Genomic DNA, 25,170 nt, shown 5'->3' with positions numbered 1-25,170 from the left:
TGGGGTCATCAGTGGCAGTTAAAGGGTTATTGTGAAGCTTAAATAAGATCGAGAGCTTAATGCAGGCTGGTGCTCAGTAGGTGTTAATAACACAAAGACCACTGCCATAATCGTCACTGTCACCATTACTGAAAATGCTCAAGGGGGTGTCATCACTAACACAGTGGTCCTCCGCATGCGGTCCCAGACCAGCAGCGTCAGCACCACCTGGGAATTTGCTAGAAATGCAGATTCCCTGGCTCTGCGCCAGACTCCCTGACTCAGACACGCTAGGGGCAGGGCCCAGGAATCTCCCGGAGCCGGGCCTGGGGGGGTTCTGGTGCACGTACAGCGTGAGAACTCACCCAAGCCCCGAGCAAGACGGGGAGGACGGATGAGAAAACTGAGGTTCGGGTGGGGGAGCTTGCCCGACACCCCACAGCTGGTACGTGTCACAGCCGGGCTTTGTTCTCGGGGCCACGCCCGGATGCTTCTCTCGCCCGCAGCTCACCACAAAGCTGGGGGGTCTGCCAGGAAATGCCTCCCGGTGAACAGGCAGGAGCTGTGGGCACGGCGAGGCCCTTCAAAGGTCTGGAGACAGCGCTCCCAAAATAAATCTCTTAGCCAAACAGACATTTTCCAAAAGGCATCATCATTTCCCAGAATACAGACTGACCTAGAAACCGGGGCCAGAAAATAACCTCTGAGACGGAGGTGGCTCTCTTCCCTCCCTCCGGCCCCCTCGGTCGCTATTTCTCCCTTCCTTCCTTCCTTCTGTCTTTCTTTTTGGAAGAGCTGTTTAATCACTGACTACTGTAGTATCTTCATTTATTTATTCCTTCAACAAACACTGAATTGAGCAATTACCGTACACCAAGCCCTGTCATGAGCACGGTGGTTCCAAAAGCTCCGAACTCCAGTGAACATGTTAATTAAAGGCTGCACACGGGCTTTTAGCCACGTGCCTGCTTGTGTCAGTGTAATTGTCGGTGCAGGTAACTTCTAACAAGGCAGGACAGGGTAGGGACAGACAGTCTAAAGCCAGACATGCCTTCATTTGCGTCTCACCTGTGCCACCTGCTAGCTGCGCAGTTATTTTCCACCTGCATAAAATGGGGGTGAGGATACCTAGAGATGGTGCTTTTAAAGACCCTAAAACATAGTAGGTGTTAGACAAAAGGTAGCTTTATATCATTACTAAATATTCATCAAGTTCTTTTGTTTCTAATTTTTTTTTTTTTTGCTTTATACGTTTAGCTGCTATGTTGTTTGGTGCATACAGATTTGATTTTCACATCTTCTTCATGAATTGTACCTTTTGTGCCATTCCATGATGAATCGCTTTGCCCCACTCAGCACGTTTCCCCTTACGTTACACCTTATCAGACGGTGATAGTGCCGTTCCTGCTTTTGTCTGTAGATAGCTGGACCAGCTTTGCCCATCCCTTTATTTTTAAATCATTTTACAATCTAAATCTCTTTTAATAGCTGAATTTGGTTCAAACGTTCACTGTAATAATTGATATATCTAATTTCACTGAATCATAAAAATTCCAACTGAACTCAATTTTATCCGAATAGCTTTCGAGAGGAAAAAGGATGGGACAAAGCTGAGTCATGAGGCTGCTTTGACTCTGCAGAGCTCAGTGACCTCACATTTACAGGAATCTGCAACAGGCGAAGGCAGACGGTGGGGTGGGTGGAAGAACCGTAAAATGAAGATGAAAAGGAGGAGGAAAATGTCAGCTGGAAACCAGCGATGCTGATCCAATCATGGGATTCTGGAAGATCTACAAGATTCCCTCAACTAGACAATCCCAGCCCTCGGCCATTCTACAGAGAGGAAAACGGCTTGGTGAGACCCCACAGCCTACTGGCGACAGAGATGGGACCACGTTTGTGTATTCCGGGTCACCACGTCCCTAAAACCTGGACAACTGGAGGGAACAGACCACATTCTGGTGAGTCACCTAAGAAAACCCAGGCTAAAGTTGCCTCACTAAAGTCAGAAGGGAAAAATGGAAGACGAGGTTCCAGTATAACAGGAGTGGTTATTAACAAGTAGGAAATTAGGGACAGTGTGTTTTCCCCTGTGTGCCTATACCTGAGTGTGTGCACAGCCAAAAAGACACGCAGCTAGGAGGGTGGGCTGGTCGCTATGAACGCAGTAGGAGAGCCAGAAAGATTATCAACTCTCTGGGAGCAGGAAGTATGGGAAGCAGGACGGCCTCACACCACGAAAACGCTTGGGTCACTCGGGCACACCTGCACCTGCATCGGCAGGACTGGGAGGCGGGAGCGCTCACGCCTCTGTAAATGCGGAAACCAGGGCAGCGGTTGCAGAGGTGAGCAGTCTGGATTTAGCTGGAGGCACTGGAATAAAATCTCAAGTGTCCAGACCTTGCAACCTGGCGTTTGAGTCTTAACCGGCCGGGAGAAGCGGTCGTCAGAAACGCCGCATACTCACATCCGCATAGATGTTGGTTCCAAACACGGGCGCCCAGTAGGAAGGCTCGTCTCTACAGCGCGCCGGGCAACGGACTCTGGAAAACAAGAGGCACTTCTGTCATGGGCGGGATCGGCGGAAAACAAAGCTTCTTGTACTAGGTCCCTTTATTTGAGTTTCAGGACTTAAGTTCTCAGTTGAAAGGAAACTACCACATAGTTTTACTCTCTGAGAAAGTCGACACCTCTCCCACCCTAGCTGCGGTCCAGATATTTTTGCTCCTGTGAAACAGCCTATAGAACAAAATAAAACATGCACAAAAAAGACACACACAGACAAAGAGGTGGAAAGGAATATGAATCTAAGAGAGATGAGTGTGGAATTGTGAGCTTGTGCCGACCGTTCTTGGGTGTTGGCCGGTTCATACCACGAGTACATTATGGAGATTATAATCAATAATAGGGTGTTTTTAAGGCCGCTTCCCGGTGTGGGGGAGGAAAGGGTGGAGGCCCTCACCTCAGTGAGTCACAGAATATTCCAAGGAGGGGCACTGATAACCCCGGCGGGAAGGGTTAGATCACCCTGCGTCAGTCACCGAGATGGCCCAAGGGATGAGGGGGCCTCGAACTGGAAATGGGTGGGCCGTAGGTGGTTTGAGAGATTCAAACCAGAAAAGAGAGTGAACTTTACTCAAGAAAAGGTCTTTGGTTTTCTCTAGAACAGTCCACAGTGGGCTGGAGCCCAGGGACCAACAAACCAAAATGGCGGCCGTAAACCACGTGGGATCTGGCCACACCACCTGGGACTCTTGGAGGGGGAAGGCCAGGGATAGAGAAGTCGAAACAGTTCTTGGGGGCAGAGAGAAAGGGTATGTATGTGTAGATTTAAAAAGCAAAATATCTCAGGTAGCCCAGGGCGTAGTTAATAAGAAAGAAAAAAGAAAGAATTAGGAAGTCTAAGAACTTTCTTTCCGACTTCTCCTGGAATGGCAGGTCAGAAACTCACATTTTAGATACTGCACTCTGTCCAGTTTTTCTTTTTGTTTGTATTTTCTGAACTTATTTTCTTCTGCTTCTCTTTAATGTTTGGGGAAGTCTACTCAAAGCTGTTATCCGCACCGGAACATTCGAGGGGGATGGAGGGAGCAGAGAGAAGCCCCAGGGGACACTGGCACAGGGAAAGGACTTGGTCAGGGTACCGGGGACGCCCACGATATTTCTAGTTTTACAGCAGAGCTAAGTGGGAAAGCTTGCTCTGTTTGAAGGACACCTTTGCCTTACAATGTATCTTCTGAACGTGGGTACATCCTAGCGACTTGGGCCTGTTTAACCTAAGGGACCAACTCTGCTGAGGGGGATGTTTTCTGTGTCCCCTCCCCATGACGCTCTCCCAGGCACTTTAGAGAGGAAAATCACCTTTATTTTATGCTATGGGGCATCATCTTCCAAGAATCAGTGAATTGAGGTTTGGGCAGATGCCGGTAGAACCTATTCCTTGGACAAACCAACCGTGGCATGTCCACAGAATGGGCTGCACGGAGACATGAAAGAATAAGCCACTGACACGCTCAACAGCACGGATGCGTCTCCACAGCATGACACGGAGCAAAAGAAGCCAGACATAAAAATCCACGCACGGCGGTGGCAGCTCTGTAATTTTGCTGACAAGGCAAAACCATAGCAACCGAAAGGAGCGCCATGGGGGCAGGGGGGTGGGGGGACCGACCGTGTAGGCACTCTCTGGGGTGAGGACGACGTCCTACGTCTTGATGGGGTGGTGGTGGCTCGACTGTGTCATTTGCCCAAATACATCGAATTGCATTCTTACAAAGCACGGAATTTATCACGTACATCAATGAAACTGATTTTTAAAAAGCTACTTCTAACGTGATCCATAGAAGGTATTACAGATCGAGCCCAAGAAAGGATATGCTGATCTACAGGGGATAAATGACCCCTCAGCTTCCAGAACAGAGCTGATCTAAGAGACAGCAATGACCAGGCGGGCTGGGAGGAGCTCAGAGGCCGATGAAGTCGCTGATACCAGTACACTCTCCGGCGGGAAAAAGCAACGCCAAGTGCGGCATCGTCCCGTTCTCAGTTATGCCGCTAGAGCAGGGTTCCGGGACCGCGCTGCACACTGGAGTCACCGGCGAGGCCTTCTGCGGTCTGAGCAGGGCCCTGGGAATTTTTTTTTAGGCCTTTGACGAGAGATTCCAACACACAGCCCGGACTGAAAGCCAGCGTCTGAATAAAGGGTCTAGCAGTCCCTGACTTTGAGCACAAAGTGACTGATTTCTGGGTGGACCCCGGAACGGTCCCCCCCTTCTCTCAGCCCCAGCGTAGGCAAAACCAGACACCAGTGACATCTTGCGAGAAGGTGATGCCCCTGCCCCTGAGAGGAGAGACCCCCGAGCTCGCCCTGCCACTTGGCAGCTGTTTCCTGCCCCCTCCTCAAGCCTCACCTCGGGCAGTGGGCCGCCGGCTTTTCAAACGGGCAGAGCTGAGCGACGGTGGTGTAGCAGTCCAAGTCCTGCACTGTGAACGGGAACACAGGGAAAGGGTCAGGAACCGGCAAGCCCGGACCTCAGGCTACATGCCTGTAACATGGGTCTATGCAGCTTCCAACAAAGGGGACTGGGTCGGTACCTCAAGGGACTTCTATGCAAGAGGATGATGGGGCGATCACTAAAATCAGGTTTAGAAGAACATTTAAAGGCACAGAAAATATATTCCTGACACATAATTATTTAAGAAAAAAATTAGGCTGCCAAATTGTATGTGATTCCATTTCAAATTTTAAAAGCTATCAAAATATATATATATTACCACTGTATATACCTTTAATACATAGAGAAAATAAACTGGAACATCCACCAAAATGTTCACAGTGTTTATCTCTAACTAGCAAAATGTAGGTCATTTTTTAAAAATTGTTCCTCCTTATGTTTAAATTATCTGGAATAAACAGGCATTCTTTTCGTAATAAGAAGAAAGCACTACTATACATTTTTACAAAGCTAGCTAATGAGCTATTCTTGCCTCCAGGGCCAATGACAAGAGTTGCTTTCCCAGAGGACAGGCGTGGTGGGTGGCATCGTTCCAGGGAGGACACGGCATGGTGCTCCCATACCCCGGCCTCCGACATTGCTCCAGTCAAGGGCCCGGTTTGGGCAACTGTAACCCATCCATCCACTTCCGGCCGGAGCATGCCCTCCCGCCCACGCCTCCCGCCCTGCCAAAGAACACACCCTACGCAGTGTGAGAAGCAGGAGAGGGCTGATATGCGCCACGCACTTCCCGACTCTCCCTCCCTTGTCCATGGCAGACATTACTAATCAATCGAGCTCCAGGGGGCCACTAGCAATCGATAGAAACTGGCACTCCCGGTGAAAACTCAGCCGCCCTAGCCCCAGCTGTCAGTATTTCTGTGGCATTCAGCTGGCAAGCTCAGGCCTGTGCTTCAGGTTCAGCAATCTAGGGCCAGTTTCAAGTCCAGAGATATTTAGAAACTGGGTAAAGAAATGACCTCCTCAGGAAACTCTCTAAAATGCCTTTGCAACACTGAGAACAACCGGGCGTAATTAACATGAAAACCACGATTAAAGGAAGTGAAATTTGCAGGGAAATCCAAGATAACCTGGGGATTGTGGTCACATAAGAGGCTGCCAGCTTACCTTTCACTTTTGATACCATGAATGAGCTGGAAGGTTTGTATTTGCTGTAAAAGAAAACATTAGGTAAGTGTCAACAGAATTGCTTCTGAAAGTGCACACTTGCTCTGGTACTTACTTACGGCCTCAACTTCACACTTTCCCACTTGTTTCCCACCAGCCTGAAAGCTCTCAGAATATTCTAGAGCAAGCCTTCTTAACCTTTTTTGTACCAAGGACTCCTCTGGCAGTGTGGTGAAGCCTACGGATCCCTTCTCAGAATAATGGTTTTAAAAATGCCTAAGATGAATTTAAAACATTACAAAGGAAATCAGCTATTATTAATACCATTATCAAAGCGTCAAAGCACATTTGCATCAGAGTTAAAGCTGTGCTTCCTTATCAACGCACTGAATAGCAGAATTTAGAAGCAGATCTTTTAACTGCTGTCATTTTAGGAGAAGGGCAGCAGGGACGGGTGTCAAGATGTTTGCAGCAACTGGAGAAAGTCGCTGGCTCTGCGAATGCCAGCCTGGTTTGTGGCCAACATTCACGATGGAAGGAAATACTACATTTCAATTAGAGATTAGTGAGAATAAAACCGTAAATTGCTTTGCATTGATGTCCGCAGACCCCTGAATTCTAAAACGTGCAGAACCCCTGCTCTGGGTGCAGAGTTGGCCGTTGGAAGGGACCCGGGCTGCCCCCAGGACAAGCAGCCCAGGGTACACAGGATGGGAAGCTTCGCTGAGCTCCCAGTGGCCTGAGCAGAGGCTCCCCGCGGCCGGCCGGTGTTGAGGTTACCCGACGGATACCTGCCTGGACTTCCTTGCTCTGTGCTCCACCTAGCCCCTCCTCCCAAGTCCCCAGCTAAGACAGAAGAGGGATATCGCAGCCTCCCCTGAAAAGCAAGATGTTTCAAAGGGCAATTACTCTTCTCGCTTTTGAAAATTTCCAAGTAGCCTCACCGTTGGGACAGGACTCGCTACCTTGTAACCATCGCAGGAGGCTTTGTTCAAAGCTTGCTTTGTCACCGACCCTGGGGTGGGCATTTGACACGGGGGAGTCCCTGAGTCTCCCCTGCAAGGGTATGTCCCAGGGGCGATGTTCAAAGCACCAGAGCTGTGCACAGCGGGGGCTGCGGTGAGGGTACGCGAGGTCCCCAACGCACTCTGCCATGCCAGGCTCCAGGTCCCGGATTGGAAGGGGGCTGTGAGTGTTCCGAGGGCTCAGGGTGACAGCTCTTTCCTAACCCCTGTGGGAATGTTTGTTTCCATGTTTTGACAACCGGCTCCTACTGTGACCCTCACTACAAATGAGGACAGTGCCACCCAGAAGAGGTGAAGAGACTGGCCTGGAATCACACAGGTGGGAAGAGGAGGAACCGGGTCCGTCTGACCCTGTGGCCCCCACTGGGTCCCACGGCTCTGGGTCCCCTTACGCCTCTGGTTCCACAGACAGATGGGGGGAGGGAGCAAGCCGGACACGCCTCCCCCCTGCTACCCAGGAACTCACATGGCCAGTAGGACCCGCCCACCATCTGTCCACCCTCGGTGACAAACATTATCTTGGGGGAAAAGTAAGTACATTAAAAAACCAAAAACCCTCATTCTCTAGGGAGTAGAAAAAGCGCTAATCAAGAACTAGCCTAGGCCGGGCGCGGTGGCTCACGCCTGTAATCCCAGCACTCTGGGAGGCCGAGGCAGGAGGATCATTTGAGGTCAGGAGTTCAAGAACAGCCTGGGCAAGAGTCGAGACCCCATCTCCACTAAAAAATAGAAAAGAAATTAGCTGGACAACTGAAAATATATAGAAAAAATTAGCCGGGCATGGTGGCGCATGCCTGTAGCCCCAGCTACTCGGGAGGCTGAGGCAGGAGGACCGCTTGAGCCCAGGAGTTGGAAGTTGCTGTGAGCTAGCTAGGCTGACGCCACGGCACTCCAGCCTGGGCAACAGAGTGAGACTCTGTCTCAAAAAAAAGAATGAGCCTACACATTCACAGACACTCTGTCAGGCTGAAGCGTTCTTGGTGACTCAGAACGTAGATAAAGGAGGATTCAAAACTCAACCAAGTCAAACACACACCCGGGAAGATCCCACTGGAATGAAACATGCTATGTTGCCTACCACGGTGATTTCTCAGTTACGCGATCCGGGTTGTCTTTATTTTTTCTACTTCTTTATATTGTCCAATACTTTTCAAAGTTACAACAGCACTTTCGTAACCAGGGAAAAACACTTTAAGGAACCCCGATCGCAGGATCGTTACCTCAAAGACTCCACGCCGTTTCTCTCAGATTTCACGAAGAAGGGGACCTTCCCGTTCCTGGTGATGTCCACCAGGCCCCCTTGGTCGTCGAGGACCCCGTGGTGAATGGCGGCCCGGCATATGCTGGAGGCCTGTGGGAGGGGGAGGGGAGACCACACGCGTCTTGTGACTTAGTCTTTGTCAGAAACACCCGCATGTCTGTCCTCAGCCCACTGCAGCCAGAAGGACGGCAGGGACTTGCCCGGCTTCGGACGTTCGCCTCTGTCTATAACCGCGTCTTTGTTCCTGGGGTCGCTTATCTACAAAACCCATCCGAGTCGCTTTACGAACTAAGAACAGCGACAAATGGCCCTTTCTCCCCATCCAGTCGAGCATGTGAATGCCTGGCCTGGTGGGGGACTGGCCTCCGGAAATCAGCCCCGTTCCCAGAAGTGGCTTCATGCGTGTGTGAGCCCAGAAACACACACCCGGATCAGTTCTGGACAGGCCGGGCTTGGCTAAGGAGTGGGAAGAAAATCTTATCCTGCAAAACCACCAACCCTCTTTCAAAACACACGGCAGGGCCGCTCACAGAAACACCGCCCTACTTACACTTTCGTAAAACAGAGTCCCAAAGATCTTAGCCTTGTGGCTCAGGCAGCCCGCGGGGCACCAGTACCTGCCGGGGAAGAAACGAGATGATGTCCTGAGACCAACATGTCCATTATGTCACACAAAGATTTTTACAGTTTTGCTCCTCCATAGCTCTGTTATTCAACATAGAAAAGCCTCGTTAATGTAGATTCCACTGCTTCAAGTCACAGCCTCCCCAGACCCAGACTGAAGTTCATGTTCCCACTAACACAACATAATCTTCCCTTGATATCCGCACGGCATTGGTTCCAGGACCACGCCCCACCCAGATACCCAAACCTGTGGCTGCCCAAGTTCCCTGTATAAAATGTCATAGTGTTTGCATGTAACTTGGGCACATTCTCCCTTATACTGCAAATCATCTCTGCATTACTTCTAATACCCAATACAATGTAAATACCATGTCAATAGTTGTTAGACTACATTGTTTTTAAATCTGTATTTTTTAAATTACCATAACATAACTGTATTGTTTTTTTAAAAACTATTTTTGACCTGCGGGTGGTGGAATCCACAGACGAGGAGGGCCCAGTGTGGTCTAAAACGCTATTTTCCGGTGCCCAAGACTGGTGTTACAGGCGTATGAATCGATAGACAATTCACAGAAGCAAGACAGATGGCTTCAAATGCCCCCAAAAAGACGCTCAGCCCCCATTCATCAAAGAAGTACAAATTAAAAGGAGATGCCGTTCGTTTTCTAGGTATCAAATTGCCAGGATTTTTAATAGGATAAAACTCAGTGGTGGTGTTAGAGGAGAAATCATCCTGACCTTTAAGGAAGCCTTACAAATTCACACCAGTGACTCTTCAGTTTCCCTTGTCCATATATGTCCCAAGAAAAACAAGTCAGAAAGTCAGATCTAAGAGCATATTCCAGCCGCTCGTAACTGTGGAAAACCGGACATGAGTCAACAGGCATCAAAGCGATGGCCAAACATGTCCTGGTGCGGCCGTGTGGCAGGGCATGACACAGCCACTGGCCGTGACGTGAGAGAGGAATTATTCATCGACTTTGGAAAGCATTAAGTGAAAACGTGTAAACCGCCTTAGCCTCATCCACGCGCAGAAAAATGACTGGAAGGAAATGCACCAGGTTGCTGCCGGTATGGGGGAGATTCTGCGACACGGTTTTGTCTTTATACATTTTTGTTGTTATTATTGCTTTCCTGAATCATTTACAACGAACAAGAATGCTTTTTAAAGTCAGAGGAAAAGTCCAGTGAATATTACTTTTGTAGAAGCACCACGTACGGGAAACCGGCGTGTTAGATCACGGGGCGGCTTCCGCGAGCAGGACGGGGGTGTTCTCACGGTTGCAGGGGGGGCTGCGTCACACTGTCTGGCAGGAGGCCCCTCACGGTCTCTGTGTGGGCAGAGCCCCGCCTTCTCCCTGCCTGGGGAGTGCCCCATCCACCCCCAACTCGAGCACCGTTTCTATGCTGTCTGGCAAGGAATGTTCTCTAATCCTTATTTATTTTTTCCCATCACACAGAAGAGGTGTGATGCTCTCGGGGTGAGCTCAGAGGACAGAAAGGCCCATCATCGCAGAAGGACAACCCAGCTCCGAAACTCCCAGGCCCGTGCATTTGAGGAGTGGACACCCCTTCCAGGTGCTGCCTGCTTTCTCCCCCGTTTGCCCAGCACACAGATGTGCAAATGTCACCTAACTCTGAGCACAAGGACACACAGGTCTTAGCTATGATGATGCCACCGCCAATCACTGCTACAGTTCACGCATCCCACCAACACATTAATTGGCTTCACTGTGCAGCGTTTGCTGGCCAGCGGCCAGCTGTCCCCGGGACCGTGCACGAGCCCACGGAACGACCTCACTCTCGGTTGTTCAAAGTGCCTCTCACGACACACTGAGCGAAGTGTTCTCCTGGCAAACCGAATTCCAGCCCCCCGTGGTATAAAACAGGAGCTCCCACCTCCTCTTTTTAACATGTGCTTTAAATGACTCGATTCGGCTTTTGACAAACGGATGCCAGATTTCGTAGGAAGGTGAATCAGGTCCCCTCCTGATGACATGGTTTTCCCATCATGAACTTGAAGATCTGCAAGAGGCGGCTGCACCTGTCAGCTGTTCACTGCCAGAACGAGCAGCCCGGCAGCTGCGCTGCTAAAACAGAGCTCGTTCTTCCTGGCAGACGCACTTTGACATCCGAACGGACGATGTTAACTCTATCATCTCGATGGATCCATTCAACCACATTCTGGGGGATGTGCTGGGCCCACCGGGGAAGCAGCCCTGCTCGGACCCGCCAGCAGTGGCCAAGGCACTGCTGCTGACACGTGCCGGACACTGGCCCAGCCCTAACGTGTGTCCTGCAGCTGCAGCTCAGTGCTCTGGGCCACCCTGCAATTCCCTTCCACACAGAGAGGCGGAACAGAGCCCTCGACCCAGGCAAAAACACTGGTCAAGAGCTTCATGTTTATAACATGATTATAACACATCTGCTACTTGAACATCTCATATTTCTACAGCTTGGGAAGCTTTTTTCGCACCGATAACCCAGAGCATCTGTCATTTGGGCACCTGCTGGGAAGTTCAGCCCTGACTAGGTGAACAGCCGACGCTGAGCTGGGGAGACCCTCTCTGACCGAGAGCGCCTTGGGGACATGCCCGTCACAGACTCTGTACCAAAAGCCCACAGCCTCTCTCAGAAAAACTCCGACTAAATCCCATCCCCAGCTGGGGTGACCAAGCATCCCGCTGACCCAGGACCCAGGGGTTTCCCGGGAGTTTCAGGGCTAAATCTGGGCAAAGTCCTGGGCAAACTGAGGCCAGTTGGCCACCTATTCCCAGCCTCCAGGACCCAGAACTGATGACCTGTTGCACAGGGACATTGTGAAGTGTAAGAGGACGGACAGAGATGAAGGGACTCAGTAAGAAGGTTGTTATCACAACAAAGATCCTTCTTGTATTTTGGGTTTTTTTGTTTGTTTGTTTTTTAGAGATAAGATCTCACTCTGTCGCCCAGGCCGGAGTGCAGCGGTCTGATCACAGCTCACTGTAACCTCAAACTCCTGGGCTCAAGCCATTCTCCTGTTCTGCCTCCCGAGTAGCTGTGATCACAGGTGTGTACCACCACACCTAAGTTTTTTGTAGAGACAGGATCCTACTGTTGCCCAGGCTGGTCTCGGACTCCAGCCCTCAAGCGATCCTCCCACCTCAGCCTCCCAGACACCAGCACTGCAGGTGTGAGCTACCGCCCAGCCCCTTCTTGCTTTAACTGAGCCCGAATCTTCCTCCCTTTGCTTCCACCCCTGCCGGCCCACCCCCACCTGGCGTGGCACATGGGGTGCGTGTCAGAATCATGGGGAGGGGCCTTACAAACACACATTAAAACACCGAAACCACAGGTGACACTCACGTTCGACTCGGGCTAGCCATCAGTGTCTCTGGGCAGAAGGCTCTGGAATGAGCACTTCCACCAAGTTCCCCAGATCGGTCCTAATGCACGACTAGTGCACTGGAGCCCCGCGTCCTGGCTGGCCGGAGCCGCCTGCTAAACGTTCAGTGATGCTGTGAGCTGGTGACACCCCACAGGTGGCTTGAAACCAGCCAAGACGGGAGTGTTTACACCATGGGAATCAGCAAATACTGTCATCTGCCGCTGTTGGCTGTTGTTTGCTTTGGACAGCTGGTTCCCTCTCAGCGTTAGAACCACGGGGTTAAGATAATGAGGTTTTCTGCTCACCACTAGTTCAGAAAACCCTCCATGGTGGTCTGCAGGGTGTGACCCCGTCCCCACTGGGGACAACATACTTACTGGAACATATATCGGGGGGAGGAGACCCGGAGCTCGGGTCAACACTGTAGGTTAGTGGTTCTCAACAACAGCTGATTCTACCCCTCAAGGGACATTTGCCAATATCTGGAGACATTTTTGGTGTCAGGACTGGGGGCAATGCTGCTGGCATCTGGGGAGGGGAAGCCAGGGACGCTGCTACGCCCCCCACAATGCACAGGACAGCCCCCACCAGAAAGTGATCTGTCCCCAAATGTAGTAGAGCCGAGCTTGAGAAACAGTGGTCTAGGCGGACAGAAATGGGTCGTCTTTGTGTGGCAAACCCTTCAGAAGTGGCAGCAGTCAGGGGGACTCTGGGGTGTCCTGGCTACTCTAACTGAGCTCTGGCTCACCCTGGTCCCGCTTTTGTGCTAAAAGCAGTGAACGCCAGTTCCCATGAGCTTCTTCCCAGCCTGCTGTGGGTGGCGGTCAGCCCACAGGTCGTGATGTGACGTGACCCGCCCCCGCAGCAACGGGGATCCAGCTCAGGCCTTACCTGTTGCAGGTGGACCCTTTGCACTTGTCCTTCATCTTGGTTTCACATCTGACGACTTGGGCTAGGAGAGGAATTTCGAAACATACATCACAAGAAAGCAGGAGGGTAAGTTTAGGTTAGAAGACCCCTCCCCACGTCGAGGGACATTCTGGCACATTCTGTAATCCATGCCTAGTGGCTGCAGCTCTAGTTGGGAGGCTCAAATCTCAGACCCGCCTTCTTCCTCTCTTCTTCCTCATGTGTGGAAATGAGGTTCCGTTTCCTGGAATTCCATTCTATGATGGATTCCATTCCATGCATACTGGGCATGGTTACAGCACCCACCTCCAAGGCTTTTCATGAGCATTAAATGAGACGGTGAACATGGCCCGTGACCCCATAGGGCTCCAGAAGGCAGGACTCACAGGGAGGTAGGGTGGACACCGTACCCGAGCCTGCGGGGCAGGGGACCCAGCCATCGGCCCCACAGCCAAGACGACGTTTGCCAAGCTTTCCTGTTTTGTTATTGTATAGGGACATATCAGCATCTCGGAGTTGTGTTACAGTTTTGAAGAGGAGAGATACAATAATTGCATGTTATTGAAAGAAACAATGGCACCATTTGGGACTTCTGGACAAAGGCATCGGCATATTTCCTGGTCATAGGAAGCCACAGCATGACTGACTGTCGGGGACTGGTGTGGGCGGGGAGAGGTGGTCAGAGAAAGGGGAGAGAGGGGAGAAGGGGGAGTGTGAGCCGGGCCTCTCCTCAAGGGGAGTCCAGTTTTACAGCCTTTGGTGCTTGGGGGGCACGGAGGGAGAAGCAGGGGCGTCCGGGCAGGCCTGCTGCCACACCTGCAAGAAACGCCCCTCCACGGCCCCCAGCCTCAGTGACGGCAGCTGTGACAAGGGGCCCCACATGTCCCGGGAATCGGGAGGGGAGCGAGTCCCTCCCTGGGCAGGGGAAGGCAGGAAGGACAAAAGCCCCAGGCGCTGCAGTGCCCGGGGAGCCCAGGGCCAGGGGGTGAGCGTGGGGACACTTGGTATTGGGGGATTTTCAGAGTCTCGGGGGAAACATCCCATAGGGGATGTCGGAGGCAACGTCGTGATGATCTCGAAGTACAGGGAGACCCCAGCTGACACCGGGCGACCCACAGCGCTGCAAGTAACGCTCACAGCGATGCTGGCGTAGGTGTCATTGCCCCACTCCATGGATGAGCAAACTGAGTCTCAGAGAGTCGAGTAACAGGCGAGCCACGGAGCTGAGGCCGGGGACAGACACGCGGAAACTACCGGAGCCAGCCTCCCCCTGCGTGCCCCGCGTCCTCCCTCAGAGAGGCCAGCGCTCCCCAGAGGAACCCAGTTTCAGCTCAGGTCCCCTTTGAAAGGACAAGGGAAGGTCTCACCTTAAAATACCTGCCTGGAGAGGAAAAAAATGCCACCTAAGTGCAACTCCTATAATGCTTGTTTTTGAAATGACTTAAAAATATCATTTTTAAAACACGTCTCAGGGCTGTGCTTTTGCCAGCTTTGCCCCACCCCGTTCCCCGCTGTTTGTCAACCTGGAGGCCTTTTCCCCCAGCCCCCCGCCGCCCCCCACCCAGGGGTGGCTCGGCGGGCAGGCCGGGGCAGGGACGCCGACTCACTCATGTAGCTGACCGCCGAGGTTTTCTTGGGCTTGGTGGGTCTGGGCGCCCTCGGCTGGGCCCAGACGTGTGTTTCCTCGGGCGCAGGGGCCGCCTCCACCTCGTTCATCTCGTCCGTCTCAGGTTTCTGGCGGTCGGTCTCTTCTTCACAGTGGCGAGGGAGAAAAAATAGCACACGGGATTCAACAAAAAGGCACTTTGGGGGGAAAAAAGCAATTGGAAAACTGAACTCGTTTGAGGTTTGGTTTTACAAAGAATCATTTCAGCCGCACAGAGAGAGTTACTTTGCAGAGCAGACCTGGCCAGGTGGAATCCTACCGGCCGGGACGGCTGGGCAGGCTCCCTGCCCGCCGTGTTTGCTTTGGACCCGAGGGCAGCTGGGCCGACCGGGGGTTAGAAGGCCCTGGCGCCCGCCCTGGCTTATCGGAACGGGCTCTTGTCCCGCCGCCTCCGCGCACCCAGCCGCCCAAGGAAGCAGCTCCGACAAGCTGCCTCAGCCACCGGCCCAAAGCCGTGGCCGCCTCCCCGGCGGGGCCCCTGCCCCCGGGTTTTCACAGGGGACGGGGTCTTCCTCATCGTGCACCCACCCGTCAGGGGCACAAAGGCCAGCGGCAACGCTCTCGGGAGCCACTGTCCCCCACCACCAGCACATTCCGGTCCCTTCCGTCCCTCTGCGAGTCAGGACCACCTGACCAGCTCACTCTCTTTCTCCGCGCTGGAGTTTTGCTCTCCAGTGACGTTGGAGTCATCACGGAGAAGTATCCGAAGACCCAATTCCTGGTTAAAAACAAAAATGTAGTTCGCCCGGCCCCAAACTTTCTCCCACGCAAGGACATTGTATATTATCATCTCCCCAACTGTGACCGTGACACTCACGCTTTGAAACATTTGTATTAACTGAACAAATCGCACTTATTAAACATCAGTTAGCAGACCTTCCGGTTTTCATCTGGAAAAACAGCGATAAACTGCCCACGAGGGTCTGCAGTCCCCCAGAATTTACACAGGGCACCAAGTGTAAATTCCAGCCACAGCAAAGACACTGGCTGCGATTTTCGCTGGCTTGTGTGGCCCGTATCGAAGAGGAACCACGGGCATCTCCCTCTGCCCCTGCGTTTACGGCACACGCCCCCCGTGCCCCGCAGACGTAGCCCTGCCTTCCAAGCTGCTCAAAGGAAAAAGACGAAGTGTTTTGGTGAGAACGATTTCAGGAAGAAGGGAGAGAGCCCCCCTGCAGGCCTCTTTGTGGTTTTGGATTAAAATCCAAGTTTCACCAAGTGTTCATCGACCCCTAAATCTTATTTCCGCTCCTCAGAAGCAGTGAGCTCTTAGACGTGCTCATGGATCACCACGCAGTGCTGCCGGCGGCATGGCTGTCATCTCACCGCCATCCGCCTCATCCACCAGCCATAGACTCCTGGAGACCCGGGGCCAGCCTGCTTCCCACCCCACTGCACACCCGGCACCCGGCGCATAGTAGTTGCTCAACAAAATTCACTGAATGAATGAATAACCAAAACCCCCAGAGAAGTCTGTCCCCTAAAGGAAAAAATATGTCCAGCAACAAAGACTTACAGACATTCAGGAGGGGGAACTCTGAAAGCACCCTCGGTAGCAAAAGCTATAGGTAGAAACTGCAGGAAGATGCCGGGTTTGCAAAGCCCATTGGACACGCATCCACTCCTCCTGTCAATGAGCCCATTCAGGTTTGCCCTTTACGGAAAGCCAGAGCTGGCTCCGGTATAAGCTGGGTTTTCTTCCACTGGCCTGTAGGATGTTTGCCCCTCATAATCGCAGCTTTATTTAGCTGAATATACTTTGGTGCAGCCGTCTACAGCCGCTGAGGGCTCACTATTTAAGAAAATGGGCAGACGGGCCTTGCCCTCAGACGCACACATGAAAAGCAGAATGGTTGCCCAGAGGACAGGCTGGATTTGAGAACATCCTAATTAACGTGCCCGTGTGGACCCGGGCCGGCCTGGGGAAATTCCGAGCAGAGGTCACTGCGAGGTGGCCCTGCACGCCGCCCAGCTCCGGGCCGGGGGTCTCGGGGCCCAGAGCTTCGTTGACATCACTCCGCGGGTTCCCACCTGCTTCTAAAACTGGTGGCAAAGCTCGGAGCTTACGTTTGCTGAACTCGGGCCAAGCATCGGCTGGGCCCTCCCCGGCATTTTCTCATGTCAACGTCTGTTGCCTTAGGAGGCTCGATCGGGCCCCAATTTACAGATGAGGAAACTGAGGCTCAGAGAGACTAAGTGACCTGCCCGGGCTCGCGCAGCTGGGAAGTGGCCGGGCTGGGAGCCAAACCGCCTTTCTGTGAAGCCCACGCCTTTTATCACCGCACGGGAAGGGCCTGGGGGGTATTAAAAAAGAAAACCTCTTTTTTTAATACCTTATCCCTGCGCTGTCTCCATTAGAGGTCAAGACCTCACCGGGCTCCCTCCATACGCGCCTATTAAGGAGCTTACGCAGATAAGCCGCTTCAGCACAGACATTCCGCATGGTTAGCTCAGCAGATTGGGACGGTTGCCCAATAAAGTTGGGCATTTTCCACCAAAAATAAACAAGTACCCAGAGCATCATCAGGTGGGTCAACTGGCATCTAAGTCTCTGTGTGTATTTGTCCTTTGAAAACAACTCTGGGTGTTGGGGGTGTATATACTCAGACAGCAAGCAGGACACCCTGCCACGTGCCCCTGGAGGCCCTGGAGTGAGCTGGCCATTGAAACAACAGGGCACTCAAGGTTCACGAGGAGTTTGGGGGGTCATGAGCACGGGGCAGGTGCACTGTCTGTGAAGTCCAGGAAGGCTCCCTGGAGGAGGAGGTGACACCAGAGCCACTGCATGTGATGCACGACTCAGGAGACCAGGCACGAGCCGGTTTATCAGAGCTGATTTTGCAGACAGAGCCATCCCCTCCCTTGCTGTCCAGATTGTTCTGTCCTCATGTGCCCCCCCAAATCCCCCCCATATGGGGGCAGAGTCAGCTGTGAACAGCTGGCTGCAGAGGGTCTGGGACCCCCACCGTGGCCCACCTGCTCTTCACCCCAGAGCCCCCGGACCGCCCCGTGGGCAGGGTAACATCACAGGGGCTGCTCCCTCCCGCCTACCCCGCCCTCTGCAAACCCTCTTAGTCGCCACGAGGCTGTGACGGAGCCATGAAAAAAACCCAATTTCTACCACGAAAGCAAGGCCAGCCCCTTGGCCCAGGTGGCCCCTCCGGGGACATAACTTCTTGGATCCCGAGGAAACAGTGCAAAAACGTGAGGAATGCTTTAGGCACAAACACATGCGCTATTTATAGCAGCAGAAACAGTGGAAACATCCTAGACAGGCCAGAAACAGACACGGGGGGATGAGGCAGGATCACGCGGCCTCTGACAGCCCCGCGTGGACTGCCGTGCGCGCCAGGCAGCCCGGGGTGGGGGACCGACGCCCGCCTGGCCTGGCCTGGCCGCTCGGCAGGGAGCTCCGCGGGAACAGCCCGCCGTTGGCTGTCACTCTCTTGCTCAACTGTCTGTTTTTACCAAACTGCGGTGTCGGCGTCTGGGCCAGGAGGTGCCGTGCGGGGGGTGTCCGGGGCAGCGGGGTCCCCAGGGGGAGGACGGAGGCGCCGAGGGGTCGCCACAGGGCAGGGGGAGAGTGACTCTGATGCTCCGTGAGTCGGGCGGAAGCGAGAGCACCCGAAGGGTTTCAGGGGGTCTCCTACCTCGGTAACACAGGTTGCTCCTGCAGCCGCCTCCGTAGCTGGGCGGGCACTGGGAGCAGGGCCGGCCGTTTCTGTAGGGGGCCTCTCCGATCCAGTTCCCCCTGAGGACAGACCGAAAGCACCGTCAGGGGGGGCCGCCACTAGAGGCCCCGCACAGCCTCTTCCCAGGCCACCGGGGCCCCGAGCAGGCACTGACGGGGTGGGGCAGGGGCGCCCTGTGCAAACGGGGAGTCCTGGGCCCTTCTGTGCACAGAGAGCCCAGAGAATTCCAGAATCCCCGGGATTCTGCAGCGGGTAGCTGCGAGGTGCCCCTCCACCTGGCACCTTTATCCCGTCTCCCTGCTGGCCCCGCTTCTACCAGAGTGGCCCTCGCGCACCCTGAACCCCACCGGCCCGCGTGCCTCTGTGCGGAAAAGCTGCCGGGGTGCCCGTATGAGCCGTTTCGCAAATGGGCAAAGCCAGCTTGTCCAGAGGCAGCGCGTGTTCACCGAGCTCCTGCCCCGGCCCCGGTCTCTGCACCTCACTGTGCTCCTCACCCATCCTCCTCACATCCTCCCCAATCCTTCCGAGAGGAGGAGGCTGAGGCACAGAGAGGTGAAGCACTTGTCCAAGGTCACACAGGGAGCGAGTGGCGGGGCTGGGATTGGAACCCAGGCTGTCGGGCTCAGGGCCTCTCACGCTCTGCGTAGGGGCTGGGTCGAAGGCCCCCTGCGGGTCAGGGGTGCCATCCGCCTCCCTCTGGCGTTCCCGAGGGCAGGAGAGCCGGAGGTGGCTCCGTGGATTACTCAAGGGCCAGGGGGCAGGTGGTGAGCAGAACTCCCTGGAGACAGGGCCTGGATGAAACTAACTGAGGCTGAGTGAGGCCCATGGTGGGGTCGTGATCCGATGGGATTAGCGTCCTTATCTCTCACTGCCGTGTGAGGACAGGGCGAGAAGGTGGCTGTCCGCAAGCCAGGGAGAGAGCCCCCACCACAGCCTGGCCCTGCCGGCCCTCGACTAGGGGACTCCCGGCCCCCGGAGCTGGTGTTCAGGCCGCCCGGTCTGCGGTGTTTCCGTCCAGCAGCCCCGGCCGACTCCCGGGTGCAAACGTGCCGAGCTGCACGCTTGAGATGACCACGTTAACATTTTACCCCGTCTAAGTTGCCTCTTTTTCAAGAAGCGGGGGCTGCTCTAGAAAGGAAGTTTCGTTGCTGATAGGATCGTCCAGTATATATTTTTACATAAAGAGCCAAGTCGAATTATTCCTCACTCCCCACCTGCTGCCCTGCCGGCAACCCCACCACCTCGGAGGGCACCTGTGTCCCTCCCCAGCGGTGACGTAGCCCCGCTCTTATCCGTGCGGGTTGCTGGGACGGTGCCACGGCAGGCGTGCCAGGTGGTTTCTGCAGAGCTTCTGTTTTCCTCCAAACCTCAGCCATCCCCCCTTCGTCCCACCTCCTCTCGGCCACGGCTGACCCAACCCAAATAAATGAGGTCATTCCCGTTTCATTCAGTCACCGGGCAAGCGTGCCCCGGGGCCCACTGCGGGCAGGGCACAGTGAGGATGGCGGCAGCCTCGGCCAGCGTGCCAACCGCAGGCTGCGAACTGCACAAGCCGAGAATCAGCACATATTTGCCCGATGAGCCATCGAGGTGGATGAATGAGGGGTTGAAGGACACACTGATGACACAGGATGCCACGGAGGGCTGCTCCCATAGGAAGACAGAAGTGGTCCCTCTTAGGAGGGGAAACAGGGAAATCTAGGCTTGGTGTGAACAAGTGTTTTCTAGGGTGCGCCCTCTGCCCGTCTTCAGAGAAAAAATACTCATAATACCACTGTGGCAGACTGCGCTGGTGGCCCAGCCAACAGCTCTTCCTGCTTCTGACTGCTCAGGTGGTCCCAGAGGACGACTTGCAAAGCCAGCTGGGGCAATCTTGCTTGCTCCCCCTTGTCTGTGATTAGTTTAGTTCTGGCCAGTGACAGAAGGAGAAAGTGTGCTGGGGGTGAGCAAGCCCTCAGGAGAGAGAGACCTTTTACCATTCTCCTTCCTTTTGCTTGGGAAGGTGTGATGCCGGTGCTCTGCAGCCATGCTGGCACCATGAGGAGAAGATGGTACAGTGGGAAGACAGGAAGAGCCTGGGTTTTCATGGACACCGCTGAGCTATTAAGCTACCCCAGACACAACAAACTCGAGCCTCCCTATTGTATGTGTTAATGCAAAGACCTACAACCGTGTCGACGTGTCCTTACTTTGGAGAGTAGTTGCAGACGAGGTAGACCGCGTTCTCCCAGATGTCTCCCCAGACGTTCATCCTCTGGCAGGTGTTCACGGCACAGCCGACTTTGTTGGTGGTGGCCCAAACTATCTGAAAAGACAGCATCTGTGTGTCACAGCTTGAGGGACAAGGCACACCAGGGTAACTTCATCTGGCCTGGATCTGGCAGTAAAGGTGCTGGCACTAAAGCGGTGTGTGGTGAGAGGTTGAGGCAGACGTCCTTCCCTAACCCATTGAAGATACGGGCATTTCTTTAAAAAAACCAACCAACCAACCAACCAAAAACCACACACACAATGAAAATGCTGCAGCAATGCAAAACTGCCGCAGAAGTTTCTAGTGCTTACTCTCAGTTTCTGACCTTGCTGTGAACTGGTAACAGATTGTTCCACCAGCTATACTTTGAGTAGCAGTGACGTAAGGAAAAATATTAAAGTTTTATGGATTTGGCAACAATCCCGGGGTGGGGGAGGGGAGAGACAAATGGCCGGGTCTGGGGTGCAGGGCCGAGGTCGTGGCCGTCGCCAGTTACCTGCGTGTAGTGCGTGCACATGGCCCCCGAGCACCTCTCCGGACACCAGGGGTTGCACTCGTGGGGGTACGGGTAGGTGTAGTCCTTAACCTCGTCGTACCAGGACTGCACGTGGAAGCCGGGAGAGCGATACCTATAGGGCACAAACGGCTCGTCATGTCCCGGCCACCGCACACACCCCCGCGGAGACAGAGCAGCCAGGGGGCAGGCAACAGCCCCCGAGTCTACCCAGCACCTGGGAAAGCTGCTTGAAGCCAGACAGGTGGCCCGCACGCCACGTGTGTGTGCACGGAGCTCTTACCTGGCTCTCAGTGAGTCCTTTTTTATGTTGATTAAGCGTTTATTTTCATGTGCATCGGTGAAATATATGCAGCCCGTGAACCCCGTATTTCACAGATATTATTGCTCAAGATAAACTTAAGACGTGAGGGCATTTAAAGTCAACGTAGAGAAAAACATTAATTAAAAATGGAAGAGGTGATATGCAGAGAGCACACCGCTGTGCAGGGGACAGTCTGAAAGTTGGAAAATGGGGGTCAGGGCAGAGGGGTCCCTGTCACCTTCCAGAGAGGAGCCCCCAGCCTCGAGTTTCTATGTCGTCATGACCGGCTTCATTCCTTAGCTGCTGGGGGACCCGAGGACTCAGACATAAGGCAGAAACTCATTCAAGAGAAGCCTCCGGGTGTGCAGAGCTCTGCAGTCAAGTGAGCGGATGCTTCCGAAAACTTTTTATTTAGGATTTTATCAGCTACAGCTCCTACCTCACCCACCCCTGCAGGGAGGAGGGCTCCAAGCACCACTGACAGCTCCTGGGGGAGCTGCCAGCTGCACTTCCCCCTGGACGTCCTCCGTGAGGCCACACCTTGGTGGCCACAGCTCCTCGCCTCAGCTCCGGCTGCCAAATTGACACTATTGTGGCTTTGTGGGTTTTTTTTTTTTGAGTCAGGGTCTCTCTCAGTTGCCTGGGCTGGAATATAGCAGTGTCATCATAGCTCACGGTAACCTCAAACTCCTGGGTTCAAGCAGTCCTCCTGCCTCAGCCTCCCGAGTAGCTAGAACTACAGGCGCTGGCTGATTTTTCTATTTTTTCGTAGAGACGGGGTCTCACTATGTTGCCCAGGCAGGTCTCAAACTCCTGGCCTCAAGCGATCCTCCCAGGGATTACAGGCAGGAGCCGCCACCCCGCCCGGCCTCATTGTGTTTTTTTAAACCAGGAAAGAAAATAAACTGAGCACAAACCCACGGTCGCACTGTCCCCAGCAAGTGCAAACAAAGTGGTTTCAGTAAAGAGCGAACTCGCAGGGGAAATGACCGTTTGCGAGAGCGGTGTGGTCGGCGAGGCAGTTAGAGGTCTTGTAACAATTACTGTTTGGACCCAGCGCGAACGGCGCGGTCAGCGACATGCCGAGGAACGGCCTCCCTTCCCGCGGCCGGGCAGGGGAAAGACGTGCGCACAGTGGGGGGCTCCGGAGCAGGAAGAAACCGTCTCCCACCTTCTCCCCGGGCTCGAGGTCGCACGGATCACCGGTGCACGTGCAGTTGTCGGGAAATGAGGCCTCGGCCGCCCCTGGGGCGTGCGGAGGGAGGCGGCTCTCTTGGAGAGCAAGGTAGCAAACTCCCTTGAGAAGGAGCAAAAAGCCACTATGACCTTTGACCCACCAGGACTCCCCTGGAGTCACCCGACTGAGAGGAGCCCGTTGAACCAAAGCAGAGAACACCACGCAAAACCCAAGCTGCAGGGCGGAAGGGACCCACGTGTGGCCGCCCACTGCCGGACCGCCGGGCAGCCTGCCCAGGACGGCGATGGCAGAACCTTTCCTGATATCGTAACGGAAAGGAAAGAAAAGATTTCAGAGCTGTCTGGGCCACGGTTACAACTACATAAAAATATGTCGGCGTTTAGCCAAATGCTACAGACGAGCCCAGAATAATGGAAAGGCTGGTGGAATTCGTCGGTTTTGCCCCCTTTGGACATTTTCTTTTAATGTTATTGTGAAACTGTCTTTATAAAAAGCAAAATGGACCAAAGGAAAACCACAGTGTCACTTTGCATCCATGAAGTCCTACCTCTGACCCACCGTGACACCTGCCCTGGTTTGTCCTGAAAACTCCCCCAAGCAAAGGACACTGTGGCCGCCCGTGGCCACGCGATCTCTGGGTCGGAGGCGGGAGCAAGGCCCACCCCGCGGCAGGGGACAGCGGCAGCCCAGTCCAACTCTGCTCTCACGGGGCCCGCTCAGAAGCAGCCCCAGGCCCGGGTGGGTGTGAGAACGCGGATGCGGGACTTCGGGCCCGGCCCACGCCCTGGCTGGTCCTTGGGTTCTAATCGGTCATTAGTGGTCACCCTGGCTGTGGTCAAAAGACATTTCCTCCACTTTCCCCAGTGAAGCCAGGCCTCAGCCCGGGGAGGGGACTTCCAACCTCTCGGGGCGCACAGATACATGGCCCGGGTGACTCTGGGGAAGGCCAGTCAGCTACATTCAATAGACAACCGTCAACGCCTCGCCCGGGAAGGGGACAAAAGTACTGTCAGACCAAGAAGCCTCAGGGGTCCAGAGGGGTCAGCGAGCCTCCCGGTGGCCGCACGGATGACGGGGACAGTGAGGCGCACCTTCCCAGCGAGGTGGAACCCGGCTTGGTCCCAGACCCAGAGCAGAACCCAGATGCGCCGTGGCAGCGAGGACAGCAATGACCCACCATGACAGGAGCAAACATCCCCACCCCCAGCTCACCCACCAGGTCCTGCCTGGCAGCAGCAACTGGGGCTCCAGAACCTTCTACGGAGAGGGAACGGAAAACCCCAACTCTGGGAACCCTAATCCAATCATCAGTGTCTGGGTCAGCCATTGAGCTGCCATACGTTTCGTCAGTTACTCAGAAGTGTTCCTGGGCGCCGAGCCTCAGTTTCCCCACGTGCCAGTGGGACGGGTGCTCTCTCTCCCTCCCACCCTTCTCCCTCTCTCCCTGGGGGCTAATTTTGATAATGGCACAAGGACCAGGCCCAGCACACAGTAGGGGCTTGGCAGTGGGAGCCAGTTCCCAAGCAGGGGGACCTCGCAGCTGGCGGGCGGCTTGCGGCTCTTACCTGCCCCAGTGGACGGCCAGGTTCTGCCCGATGGACACCAGCAGGCTGGCGGGCCCGTGCTCCCAGACGCACTCCTGGGCCCAGGCTGCCGCGGACCTCTCCAGCTCCTCGTCCCAGGTCTGCGGGGGAAACGGGACCAGGTCAGGGTCGGGAAGGAGTGTCGGCCGCGAGGATGCAGCCATCCCCCGCCTGGGCTCCAGTGAGCCCGCGGCCGTGTGCAGCCGCCGTATCGCTGGGTTCCTACGGTGGCGGGTGGGAAGTGGCAGGTCTGCACTGGGCCAGCGGTGCCGGCCCCAGGGCTGTGTCCCTTGTCTCCTGGCCTCCTGCCCCGGCATCCAACCACCGTCCCAGGGAGGATGCGGGCAGAGTCTGCACCCAAAGCCCCAAAGAAATCTACGCTAATTTTCTATACTTTTAACCTTAAAAAGCCTGCACAAGCTGCCCGATGCATTAGCACTTTGAGAGTGCTGTATTTCCTCCTGAAATCAGCACAGCCCCTTTGGAACAAACGCCTGGACAATTTTGTGGAGGGAAAAAAGACGCAGCTTTGTAACATGTCCCCAAAGGACAGCCTTGCTGGGTGGGCTCAGCCTGGACGGGCAGCCACCGGTCTGAGATCCCACGTGTCCCACGTGAGCAACCATGAGGCAAGCGCAGGTGCACGGGGCCTCTGACCACGAGGGCCACAGCTGT

At 54.4% G+C, this 25,170-nt stretch overlaps 1 protein-coding gene across 2 annotated transcripts in view; it reads right to left on the bottom strand.

The window, feature by feature from the left end:
• The window catches only part of CRISPLD2 (cysteine rich secretory protein LCCL domain containing 2), a 56,310-nt gene that overhangs the window by 14,983 nt on the left and 16,157 nt on the right, over nucleotides 1-25,170 (bottom strand). For both annotated transcript variants that reach the window (XM_045533714.1, XM_045533715.1), the window contains exons 3-13: nucleotides 24,478-24,596; nucleotides 21,393-21,525; nucleotides 20,835-20,950; nucleotides 18,604-18,704; nucleotides 14,895-15,038; nucleotides 13,270-13,330; nucleotides 8,938-9,004; nucleotides 8,347-8,477; nucleotides 6,102-6,145; nucleotides 4,890-4,962; nucleotides 2,447-2,522 (exon numbers count right to left, since the gene is read on the bottom strand). In XM_045533714.1, coding sequence (XP_045389670.1) covers nucleotides 2,447-2,522; nucleotides 4,890-4,962; nucleotides 6,102-6,145; nucleotides 8,347-8,477; nucleotides 8,938-9,004; nucleotides 13,270-13,330; nucleotides 14,895-15,038; nucleotides 18,604-18,704; nucleotides 20,835-20,950; nucleotides 21,393-21,525; nucleotides 24,478-24,596 — 1,065 coding nt within the window. The remainder of the gene's footprint in view (nucleotides 1-2,446; nucleotides 2,523-4,889; nucleotides 4,963-6,101; nucleotides 6,146-8,346; nucleotides 8,478-8,937; nucleotides 9,005-13,269; nucleotides 13,331-14,894; nucleotides 15,039-18,603; nucleotides 18,705-20,834; nucleotides 20,951-21,392; nucleotides 21,526-24,477; nucleotides 24,597-25,170) is intronic.

This window comes from Lemur catta, chromosome 20 (assembly GCF_020740605.2).
Source record: "Lemur catta isolate mLemCat1 chromosome 20, mLemCat1.pri, whole genome shotgun sequence".
Classification (NCBI taxonomy): domain Eukaryota; kingdom Metazoa; phylum Chordata; class Mammalia; order Primates; family Lemuridae; genus Lemur; species Lemur catta.
This window is presented reverse-complemented; position numbering and strand designations above follow the sequence as displayed.